The sequence below is a fragment of the Protomyctophum bolini genome (genome assembly GCF_963924005.1).
Source record: "Protomyctophum bolini genome assembly, chromosome: 23".
In the NCBI taxonomy this organism is placed as follows: domain Eukaryota; kingdom Metazoa; phylum Chordata; class Actinopteri; order Myctophiformes; family Myctophidae; genus Protomyctophum; species Protomyctophum bolini.
The window spans coordinates 22,924,162-22,937,196 of NC_137884.1; the positions used below are offsets into that span (position 1 = coordinate 22,924,162).

Below are 13,035 nucleotides of genomic sequence, written 5' to 3' on the forward strand. Positions count from 1 at the left end.
AAAGACGACCACACATTGCAAATATAAAAAAGTTAGCAATCACACAGACACAGACACAGACACAGACACACACACACACACACACACACACACACACACACACACACACACACACACACACACACACACACACACACACACACACACACACACACACACACACACACACACACACACACACACACACACACACACACACACACACACACACACACACACACACACACACACACACACACACACACACACACACACACACACACACACACACACACACACACACACACACACACACACACACACACACACACACACACACACACGCCTGGATCAAACTGCAAGGTCATTTATCACATCCACTTTTCTTGGCATTCACCCGGCCTCTTACATGTACACTTTAACTCTTCGAACCAGGATGTAACAGCTTAAAGTACAATTAACCTGTTTTGAGCAACTTTTCAGAATATAATATAGATTACAGTAAGAAGCTCACAAGGCATGTCACACCTTTGAGCTTGTAGATCGTCTATTTCTTCTATGCCACGTACAATGTCAAACAATACAGAAAAAATAGTGAAAGAAAATAACCAATCTAGTTAAATGCTCACATGCCACATTACAACGCATTTCGTTTTGCATGACAATGTATTTTGCATTTAATTTTTTAAATTTCCTTAAATCTTCTGAAGCCAGTAGCCGTACTATTCATCTATCCTCTCAGTCCCTCCAGGTCACTTCCACTTCATCCGTTCTGTACCTGCAGCACAACAGAGACATATTATGTTAGATTATTTAGACCATTGATTGATTGATTGAAATATCATGTATTAACAGTTTACAGAATTACAGTACATTTCAAGCACAACTCAATACAAAGACTGTTAACTGTGAGTGGACGACCCAATAAAGCATTACACTTGTTTACAAGAGGGTCCACCTTGTTCAATTCATCAAAAACATTTAGAGATGTACAAATAGACACTTCTATATTTTTCATATGAAGGCCCATTATTTATTCAGCATTTTTGCAGCATGAGCTTATAAGGCTCATACATACAATTTACAATTTAGGCATTTAGCAGACGCTCTTAATCCAGAGTGATTTACATTAAGCAAGAACAAAAAAAGCATGGGAATACATCACATAAAAAGCATTTCACATAGTCTGGACTCTGGATCTTCGGTGGTGAGGTGACCATCGAACTACAACATGACATCACGACTCGAGCCGTGGTGAAGAGAAAACCACCGCCACCGCTCCAGCCCTCCAGTGAGTTTTTACTCACCACCGTCCACCGCTCAACGTTATTTCAGCTCCGGTGGTCAGCTCACCACCGGAGCGGTGGTCACCTCACCACCGGAGCGGTGTCACCTCACGACCGGAGCGGTGGTCACCTCACCACCGAAAATCCAGACTATGAATGAGCCTTTAGTCTACAGTGGCTGGGTTAAATGAAGAGACACATACCTTTGGGTAATCCACGAGTCCTCCAACTCCGTTATGTAGCCAGACCTGAACATCTCCCAGCCAGCTTGTGCAATCATTGCCCCGTTGTCGATGCAAAATCTGTAAGACCACAAACACAATGCTATCTGTACTCAACCTGGAACAGAATGCTTGCAAGATTAGAATTAAATTCACCTATAGCTAAAGCTAAATTCCAAAACCGCAACTTTCACACTCGCTCACTCTCCTCGTGTCCTCCACTTGCTCCTCGGCTCCGCCCCCAGCGAGGAGGAGAGGAGTCGATGCGAGGACAGAGTGGTGGTCGAATTTTCCTCTAGAATCGGAACCTACTACGCTGTCATTTCAAAGCGACGGCACATTCCGCGATCACTAATGACGTGTATCAATTCAATTCAATTCAAAGGGCATGGGAAAACATACGTTTACATTGCCAAAGCAAAAGTGGTGGAACAATACAGTGTCACACAGCTGGATCACTGGAACTCGGAACAGAGCCGTACAGTCTACAGAATAGACAATTCATCATTTTGTGCATGTAATCGAGGCCAATGTGTCTGTATTGGTAACATGTGCAAGGCTATTTATTCCTGAAATAGTGAGGCCAGGATGCGCACACGTATAAATCACCCCCCCCCCCCCCCCCCATCCTCCGACGGTCTTTGCAAATAACGGACACTATAACAGGAATTAGGTATAGATCTCTGACTTATTCAGTTCAGTCCACATATAAATAAATATTTTTTTGTCACCGTCATTCATAGCAGTCTGTGCATTCAGGCATGCACAGAGAGAAATTAACTATGCTTTTGACTCGAGGTGCGCACAATATAGCCGGCCTAATTTATATAGGCTATCCTACTTTTATTATGCTTATATCACACAACGCAATAAAGCCAGTGGCTTGTTGTGGTCCTTTCACTTTCACATATGATTGTAGGCTACTTTATCATTCTGAAGATCTATTCATTCAGCGAAAATGTGTCTCTTCAACAAACAGCAAAGCTTTTTAGTGTGTGTGCACGCACGCACAGTGCGTGCAGGTGTGTGTTGGGTCAGCGACTCAGCCCCGCTGGCCGGCAGCTAGTGGATTAGGGGGTGCATAGTATCGGGTTTCTTTCAAGCAGTGTTTTCTGTCCCACATGTGGAGGAGGCGGACTTATGTCACTGGAGAAGGAAGAAAACATGTACACGTGATGCGGAAATCCGCTGCGAGGAGACAAAATACCCCACCGAGCCTGCACCTGATGTACACTCGCTCTATGCGGTCTCGGAGAGCCCACTCGGCTCCTCCACTCGACTCCACTCTCCTCCTCGATGGAGCACTTTAACAATTGGAACGTGAACCATTTCCGGGTCACGCTGGAATGACCCCGAGTGTGTGAAGTGAGGGGCGCCTCAAACATTAAAAGTCATAGACTTGGCTGCCAAATGACGTCATTTCCAAAAGCCCACACTCTCCTCAAAAACGGCCCAAAATAGGCTGCTTCAAATACTTTCAAAAGTACTGAATAATAACCAATCTACAAGCTCACAATGTGTTGCATTGCAATGTATTGTGAGTTTATAGATCGGCAATATCCGTTATTCACTTCACGTGGAAGTATATGTACGTACGGTATATGTGGATCAGAGGGTACACATGCAAGTGGTTCATAAACTGTGTGCCACTGCCAAATGGATGTGCCTTAATTGAGAACTATACAAAACGTTATAGTCAAAAGATTCTTTGAAATGTACTAGATCAGTACAGTTACAGAGGTAATACACTCAAAAACATATGTTAAGATATATCAACCGGGCATTACTATTTTGGGAAAGTAAACTATATTTTTTCTTGTAATTTTATTTATTTTTTAGACACATTTAAAAAAAAAATAGCCAATCTACAAGCTCAGGTTGTGAGCCTGGAGATCGGCTATCTTCTCTATGAATAAAGGTGTGCTTCGACAGTGGCATGCACAAATAAGACACTCGGGGGTGCTAGAGCACCCCCTAGTGCCTTTTTGGCAATGTGCCCTTTTGAAAAAAGAAAACACTTACAGTATGTGGACCATGGTGACATTGGTCAATTCTTGATAAAAAGCTTCCAATATATTATTTAGGCCCCAAACTCTTTAAATCTCACACTATTAAGGCAACAGGGCGGTTCCACGCGCTGCAGAAGGTGCCCTTTTTCACTTGAGCACCTGCCCCTCTAAATGTCTGTGAGAGCACCTCAGACCTCCAAATGCCCGTACGTCTCAATCTCAATTTAATATAGGCTTCAGAGGGTCTACAATATGGAACTCCCTACCTTTACATCTATGGCAATTGTCTTTTCATCAATTCAAAGAAGGTTCTAAAATCACTTCTCCTAACCACCAAGTACTTCCCATACGGTCTGCTAAATTAACCTGGTGTACTCCATGTTCTCCTATAGCGGTTTTATTGTCTGACTTCTGTCTATTTCTTTCCTTCTTGTTATACAGTACATTTCCGTCCTTTCACTGTCCCTGTATTTTATCTGTATTCTAATGTTTAAGATCTGCCTGTTCAATATGATTGTTTTTTCTTTAAACAAACAAAAACAACTATGAATGTATAAACATGCCTGGAGAAGGCCACTTGCAAGCCCCTGGAGTGTTTTTAGGCTTTCTCCTTCACATTCTTTATTGACCTTGTGTATCATTTCTGAAATATCTTTGTATGTGAAAATAAACAACCAAAAAAACAAACAAAGACTCCACTGTGATTGGAGATGTTGGCTTGCCCACTGACTGGTGGATGGAAAACCACTGGCCTAGACACACTGGATTACCTTTCATCGATGGCAAACATCTTTGCTTTCCTCTCCTCACACATCTTCTCCATCATCTCCTGCAACCGTAGATTACCTGCACATTAAAACACACAGTTCATTCATGGGGGACCTTTCTTTCTGTGAGTGCCAGTGTTGATTTCGTAGACTAAAACTAAGACGAAAAATGTTCGACTACCTTTTTTCCACTGACGAAAATTACATGGAAACTAAATGGAAACTAAGCTATGATGACTAAAAAACTAAGACTAAATATACTGACAATTTCGTCAACAAATAAAAACTAGACTAAAATGTTAGGAAGGGACTAGTGGACAAGAGATCCAGTATAAGTCATTTTACAATTGGTTGCATGCTGAAAATAGCCGATCTACACCGAGTGGCGCGATACGAGCTTGAAGGTCTGCTATGTTTGAAAAATCGAAGAACGACTGACATAGAAACATGGCTTTTTCAGAAAACTGTCAGGATGTAGAAGACATTTTTTTGGAGAAACGCTGCTAAAAATCCGAAAACCGCACTCAGTGTGCAGGGAGTCAGGGACCTTTACTCACAGCCAACGCCCCCGACGATGAGCACCTCCTGGGAACCACAGTGGGCCATGGCTCTCTCCGTGATCTCCACCAGCATGGCAAACAGGGTCTCCTGCACAGGGAGAACACGTACGCATGTGATCATAATAGATAGATAAGATAGTTTATTTGTCTCGGTCCATGGTTTATCCAACATTATTACATACAAAGAAAAGGGGTTGACATGATACAATTGACCGAAAAGGAAAGGGCTGAAGCCGAAGCTTATTATGCCCACCTTTTTGAGATTTCAGTAGAAGGAAACAAAGACTGAATAAAGAAATCCGTTTTCAACATTGCTGCATTTCTAATAAAAAGGATTAAACAAAATCATGTAGAAAGAAAAAAAATCTGATCAATCGACAGAAAGAGCATTACTTCTACCACTTAAGATAGTGATAATAATAATTGTAACAATGATGATGATGATGTTACTAATAATAATAATAATTACCGGTATTCACTTTTCTTTTATAAACATACATGCATACATACATACATAATGTACATACATTTGCCTATAATGTCTACGATTAGTCATGTGCAGGTCAACACATTTAGGGGGTGGAGTGTATAGGATGGCTGGATCATTCAAATTCTTACACATACTGTATCCTGGGCCAATTTAACCCATTCTGACCTGAGATCAGATTCATACGAGGTTTCCACTGGACACACACTGGTCTGATTAACCCATTCTGACCTGAGATCAGATTCTAAAAATGTCAGTCGTTCTTCGATTTTTCAAAAATTGCAGACCTACAAGCTCGTAGCGCGCCACTCGGTGGCGCGCTACGAGCTTGTAGATCTGCTATTTTTCCAATAGCTAAAGCACAAAATAATGCTAACACCAAAAGGGGTTCCTGCCCAAAATGGGTTACCATAGTTCCCTTTTTTGTTTTGCTATTTGTCAATGGTTAAATATAATAATGCAATTCATGTTTTAGCCTGTTCTGTTGTCACTTTTATGTTATTGTATGTAAAGCACTATGTAACTTTGATGGATAATGACGCATGATAAAATGTAAAGTGCAGTCACTCTGAAATAAGAACATTACAGGACTCAATAAAATCAATGACAATTGCATGTCTACACAGTCCTCTGTAGACATTCATATCGTCTTACAGTGTACTGTATACTGTACATGTATACAAAGTATTGACCTGTATTTAATCAGGGGGGACCCTGAGTGCAATCATACATGCAAAAAAGAAACAACAGATAACACAATTATACATAAGGTGAAATATAGATGAGAAATCTAAAGGACATCATAATGCTAATGCATTGAGGCTACAGAAGTACAGTCGCCATGTGTTGCATCCTCGAGTAGTGTTTTAAATTATTGTCCAGTTTAAGAGAGTCCTGGATGGAAGTTTAACCCCTTTTGGTGTTGGCATTATGTTATGCTTTAGCTATTGAAAAATAGCAGATCTACAAGCTCATAGCGCGCCACCGAGTGGCGCGCTATGAGCTTGTAGGTCTGCTATTTTTGAAAAATCGTGGAACGACTGACATAGAAACATAGCTTTTTCAGAAAACTGTCAAGATTTAGAAGACATTTATAGAATCTGATCTCAGGTCAGAATGGGTTAGGACTGCATCTGTGTGCTGTGTTCTGACCTGTAAGGAGAAGCACAGGTCCTCCGCTGTACACACGCCAGAGCTCAGCATCTTGTGAGCAGCCTCCTGCAAATATAACTGTACGTTAGGATTGCAATGCATCGCGCCTGGAGTACCACAACAACTGCAAAAAAACAAGTCACATCGAGACTATTTGCATAGCATTCACGGTGAAAGTCCACCGTGCTCAATAGAGAACACATATACATGCAATTTTTTATTTAACCTTTATTTAACCAGTAAAATCACATTGAGACTGCGTCTCTTTTACAAGTGGGAACTGGCCAAGAGGCAGAAATAAAAATTACACTTCAAAACCACATCATCAATGTTACATTTTGAACCAGCCAATACAACATCCATAATACACCTTAAAATACCTATGCATAAATACAACAAGTCACCTGTCCTACTTTTTTCTTTTTTAGTAGCAGGGCAAAATACACCATATACACAAATATACACAATCTCCACGATTTTAGCCGATATAATGGATATATAGGCATAAACATAGGCTAATACATATCCAGACATATGTGCAAGTGTTGGATTGTACATCAAAGATGATCCTTTTGAAAGTTCTCAAGGGAACTTTCAAAGCCAGTTTTAGTCTGGACTGTAGATCATTCCACGACCAAGGGCCAAAGAAGGCCAGACATTTTTTGCCCCCCTCAGATTTGAATGCTGGTAGTACACACCGCAGCCAAGCATTTGACCTGAGGTTTAGGCCGTTTTGGACCAGATCGAATTTGGATGTAATATAAGACGGCAAGTCACCCAGAATGGCTTTATAAATGAAAATATGCCAATGTTGAAGCCTGCGAGCTGCCAATGAGAACCAACCGACTGCAGCATACAACGTGCAGTGATGTGTTCTGAAAGGTGCATTTGTTATGAATCTTAATGCAGCATGGTATAGGGGATCCAATTTGGTCAAGGATGAGGAGCAGGCAAACCTATAAATGGTATCACCATAATCCAATTGGGACAGAAAGAGACGAATGACAAGTTTTTTACGAGCTGAACAAGCAAAACAAGCCTTCAATCTATAGAAGAAACCCAAAGACGACTGTCCAAATGAAACCTTGGCTGGATACAAATCTTAGCTAAGATAACGGAAGGAAATGATTATAATGATTATGCACAAAGCTTAAGCTCTGTGTCATTAATTGCCCCGGTGTCAAACTTCCAATATTTGTAACTTCAGAACACACCTTATGGGTGGCCGGTAGATAGAGTGGATGGGATCATCTGTGAGGTTCCCAGTTCGATCCTCCCCCAGAGTTAGTTAGTGTTGAAGACAAGTGTCCTTGAGCAAGACTCTGAACCCCTGATTGCTCCCAAAGAGCAGGTTGGTGCCTTGCATGGTTTCCTCCGTCATCAGTGTATGTATGGGTGATTTTTTATGCACAATATATGTAAAGCGCTTTGGATGAAAGCGCTATATAAATGCACCATTTACCATTTCAATAAAAAAAAATCTAAGTGCAATTGATTTACCTCGATGAAAGATAATATCCCTGAAAATGCGACATCCATCCCTTTGACCGTATATGGCAGCTCCACATACTGGGTCCCCCTGTAAATGTGGGTGGAAAGGAAGTTTGAAATAAATAAGACCCTGTCCTAGCTAATATCTTCTGAACTCATTCTTCTCAGTAAACTCAAATCAAGTAATATGAGCCATCCTCAAGATAGAATTAAGATTTTATAGGAGTCGACTATAAAACAAATACGAAACAATTTCTAAATTACTCCAACCGTCTTTGCGAAGCATTATGTACTGTATAAAGTTTCATATCAGCATCTCTACCAATTTAAAGAAAAATAAAGCTGCGGTTTTTCAACCAGTGGTCCTTGAGGGGGTTCCAGGTGGTCCCCAGCTAAACGATGTAGAGTTGGTAACCAAGCGCACCCTTACTTTAACTCGTAAAATGAGTCCATTTGGTTTCAATTTACATTCTCATAGAGTTAAATCATTAAACATCTGCATTACCTAATTTACAAGAAGTCTACACAATTAGAGAATGTAGAAGAATTGTATATTGAATTTTGATCTACATTTGCCTGTTATCTCTCCTAGTGGTACCACATCAATACAGCATGGAATTGTGTACAAAGTCTTATCGAAGTGTTGGGTCTGAGAGGCTAAATCTCATCAAATGGTGGTCCATGTGGCTCAAATGCCGAATATGTAATGGGCCTTGATATGAAACGTGTTGAAAACTACTGAAATAAAGGAATGCTGGTACTCACTTCTTGGCCATCTGCTCTATATTGTAACCAGGACTGGGGTCATTGGAAATCTACACCAGAAATGGTTCCAAATGGAGGGATGGAGATATTATGGAACACATTATGACATGATGAGAGACATTCTTCTGAAGAACGTACGGCGATCATGGTACTGTACACACCTTAATGACTCTGGCAAACCGGTCCAGGCAGTTTCCGACAGCAATGTCAATGGTCTCCCCAAATATTCGGTATCGCCGCTCTGAGTATGCGATGACCTCCACGGTGGAGAGAGAAAAACAAAAGAAATCCTAAAACAATTGCCTGATTATCCAGACATTCTTCTGAAAGAGTAACAGTTACAAATGACCCCGTGTCCTCTGACGCGCTAGATGTTTACATGAACCATATTCTAAGACAACACATGCATATGCAAAGGTGGGTCTTAGCCAAGCATGGGGAAAATGTGAAATTGGCTGGTAGAGTAGAATCAAAACCATGTATTTTTTTAAATCCTCTTTGTAGCCAATATCAGCCTAGTAAAAGTTTCACTTGGTTGTTCCCTATGCTGAGAGCAAGGACAAAATATTAATCTTTAACCCATTTTGGGGCGGGAACCACCTTTTGGTGTTAGCATTATGTTATGATTTAGCTACAAGCTCATAGCTTGTAGGTCTGCTATTCAAGAGACTATGACTAAAACTAAAATGTGCTGCCAAAAACAACACTGCTACTAACCTGTGTGAGTGTGTGTTTGCCCCACTGACGTAGAGCACAGTGGGGTTACTAACCTGTGTGTTTCCCCCACTGACGTAGAGCCAGGGGGGTTACTAACCTGTGTGTTTCCCCCACTGACGTAGAGCACAGTGGGGTTACTAACCTGTGTGTTTCCCCCACTGACGTAGAGCACAGTGGGGTTACTAACCTGTGTGTTTCCCCCACTGACGTAGAGCACAGTGGGGTTATCGGCCTGGGTGATGAGCCGGCCCATCTCGATGTGCCCGATGCAGTGGTTGACGCCGACGAGGGGTTTACCCCACAGCTGGGCCACTGTGCGCGCCACCAGGGCCACCGTTACCAGCGGAGCACCCATCCCAGGCCCTGAGGAGACGAGACCAGAGATTATTGATTTGATTTTTCTGGTTACAGTTACAGGAGTTTTCTACTACATGGTGTTCGGTCACACGAGAGAGACTCGGAGTAGAACCGCTGCTCCTTCGCCTGGAAAGGAGCCAGCTGAGGTGGTTCTGGGCATCTGGTTAGGATGCCTCTCGGGCGTCTCCCTAGGGAGGTCCTCGATGCACGTCCCACTGGGAGGGAGGAGACCCCGGGGGGCAGACCAAGGCACAGTTGGAGGAAACACATCGACTCACTGGCCTTGGAACGTCTCGGAATCCCCCAGGAGGAAGTCACTAATGTTGCTCTGGAGAGGGAAGTCTGGAGCTCTCTGGTGGAGCTGACTACGGATAAGCGGTTGAAGATGGATGGATGGATGGATGGATGGTTACAGTTAGAGGAGTTTTCACTATATGGTGTGGTGTTTGTGATATGAAATGTAAGCTTACCCTAATCACAGTAAACATCATTTTCAAGTTACTGTATAGTCACTTCAGTACAAGACTGGAGTAGATTGTGATGAAATCCTATGTATTGAATCGAGAATCATTTTGAATAGAGAATCGTTTTGAATCTGGATTTTCTTTTTTTAATCGAATCGTGATCCCAAGAATCGGAATCGAATTGTGGGACACCCAAAGATTCACAGCCCTAGTAACAACCACTCAACACTGCAGGACAGTAAAGCCTCATTAGGGACCGTTATAGAGGCTATGCGCCTGACATCATCATCATCATCATACCCAGAGGTTTTGCGGGAACGCCTACTTACTGAGTGGCAAAAAACTACTTTCTGGCCTTGACAGCCCATACATCTAAACATAAAGGTCCTATCTGATTGCATTAAACAACGTTAAACTCACTTTGCCACTCGATTAGCGACTAATTTCATGCATACCCTCTATACTGCCTATGAGGGTGGATTGCACTGGATTCTGCCAATTCTTTTCAATGGGAACAGAGTCTTTTTTGGAGGAGAAATCCACAAATGTAACAAACTACTCCGTTCCCATTGAAAAGTTCTAGTTTGGTGTAAGTGCACCCTTAAACTTTACTGAAATTAAAAACATTTACCATAATGGACACCCAAATGTACAACACGGCTGCAATCTGAATTCTGACTGAGTTAAATTCTTTGCCACTTAAGCCTCCATCCATCCATCCATCCATTATCAACCGCTTAGCGACTTCCTCCTGGGGGATCCCGAGACGTTCCAAGGCCAGTGAGTCGATGTGTTTCCTCCAACTGCGCCTTGGTCTGCCCCGGGGTCTCCTCCCAGTGGGACGTGCCTCGAGGACCTCCCTAGGGAGACGCCCGAGAGGCATCCTAACCAGATGACCGAACCACCTACGCTGGCTCCTTTCCAGGCGAAGGAGCAGCGGCTCTACTCAGAGTCTCTCCCGTGTGACTGAACTTCTCACCCTATCACCCACTATCACCCACTTAAGAAACTTAGAAAAAGAGTAGTTTAACCATTTTGACAATAAAACCACATGACCAAAACAGGTTGAAAATTATGAATCTAGTACGATGTTTCACCTTTAGTGTACGCCACACAGTCGATATCAGAAGGCTTCAGTCCCGCTTCCTCTAGCGCCTCCTTCAGGACAGTCAGAATGACAGCGCGGTGATGCCTAGCTGTCTCACTGGGCAGGAACCCTGACGGGAAGAAAGTTATCACTTTAAATTATGGGAATCCTTTTGTGCAACTAGCGCTCGTGAACAGCACACACTCACTCTGTGAGGACTTCAGCAGTGTTGCATTATAGATTATAACAAGTAAGACGTGCAAATGCGGGAAGCGAACGCAGCTATACGTCCAAATACAGACATGATCTGCTAGGTCTCATAGTAAGTGCTCACTGCGTTCGCAAATATTAGATATTAGTTTAATATTAATATTAGTTATTAATATAACTAATATTGGTTGATTATTTCTCCCCTCTAATACCATACCACCAATTGGTATTTTATATCATTTTCACCGGTGATTAGTCACCTTTACAACGAGGCACAGCTTGTAAGGACCAGGCATTTGTGGAATGAGCAACACAGCTAAACGTGTGGGTAGCACCTCCCAAAAAAGTGCCACAATGGCAAATGGAGGTTATCATCCGTACTGGTCTAAATGGTCTGTTACAACTTACTCCCTTTTTCTTTTAGTTTTTGTTGCCTCGTAAGGTGTTTGTACTCCAACCCTCCTGGACTAGCAGCAGTCTTGAGCATGAATGTTCGGTACTTGCCTTGGCCCGGGGGCGTGATGTAGGTGCGTCTGGGGTTGGAAAGCACAACGCCATCCTTGATAATTCCTATGCCAATCTTATTGGCACTGCCCTCGAAGCCGATCACCACAGTCATGACAGCTACGGTCCTAAAATAAAGTATATGATATGACGACAGGGGCTTAAATGGCAACACACTCATACCTTTGTGCCACATACATCAGTAGACTCTGGGTACAGTCTTTTAGGACAGTGGTTCTCAACCAGTGGTCCCTGAGAGGGGGTTCCAAGTGGGCCACAGTTAAATGATGAGTTGGTAACCAAATGCACTCTTATTCGATCTTTAACTCTTGAGAGTGTAAAATGAAACCCCAAATGGACCCATTTGGTTTCATTGTATGCTCTGAATTTAGAGAATTTTTAGAGAATGTAGAATAATTGTTATTTTTTAACGCCTACCTGTGTGTTATTTCTCCCAATAGTACCACATCAATACAGCATGGATCTAAGTGGCTAAATGTCAGATCAAATGGTGTTAAGTGGCTCAAATGCCGAATAAATAGACCTTGCACACAGTAAAAACCTCAGCTGAGTAAACCGTATTTGCTACAATCAATGGCACTGACATACTTCATTTAACTAAATACTTTAGGGTCAAACAAACTACCTTGCTTTATCTTTAGCCGCCAATAAGTCTTCTTCGCCAATAATTCAAGTCAAATTATTTAGTATCTATAAATAATTCTAAAACGAGCTTCAATTTCTGCACCACAACATGAACACTTCCCAGGCATGCATTGCATTTCGGTTAGTAGGACCCACAACAATGGAAGGTCTCATCCTCGCCTTAAAAATAACATAACATAAAGTCCTGTCAAACTTTTATTTTATTTTTTATTTTTACACATCCACGTAATATACGGGTGAACGGGTGATGATGTCACGAAAATGTGTTTTATAAATAGATATTTAATTTATGGATGGATAACTGAATATCCAT

The 13,035-nt window shown here is 42.1% G+C and overlaps 1 protein-coding gene across 2 annotated transcripts; it reads right to left on the reverse strand.

The window, feature by feature from the left end:
- Positions 1–262: 262 nt before the first annotated feature.
- osgep (O-sialoglycoprotein endopeptidase) lies at positions 263–12,825 on the reverse strand. 2 transcript variants are annotated; one of them, XM_080757890.1, is made up of 12 exons: positions 12,703–12,797; positions 12,057–12,176; positions 11,353–11,472; positions 9,622–9,797; positions 8,879–8,974; positions 8,718–8,767; positions 7,962–8,040; positions 6,462–6,527; positions 4,820–4,910; positions 4,266–4,341; positions 1,469–1,567; positions 263–757 (listed from the first exon to the last, which is right to left on the reverse strand). In XM_080757890.1, the coding sequence occupies exons 2-12, from the start codon at positions 12,169–12,171 to the stop codon at positions 718–720; spliced, it is 1,008 nt and encodes a 335-aa protein (XP_080614016.1). In that variant the 5' UTR covers positions 12,172–12,176; positions 12,703–12,797; the 3' UTR covers positions 263–717. The 2 variants fall into 2 exon arrangements, with proteins under 2 accessions (XP_080614016.1, XP_080614015.1); XM_080757889.1 differs by having other exon boundaries at positions 264–757; positions 12,057–12,184; positions 12,703–12,825.
- Positions 12,826–13,035: the final 210 nt, after the last annotated feature.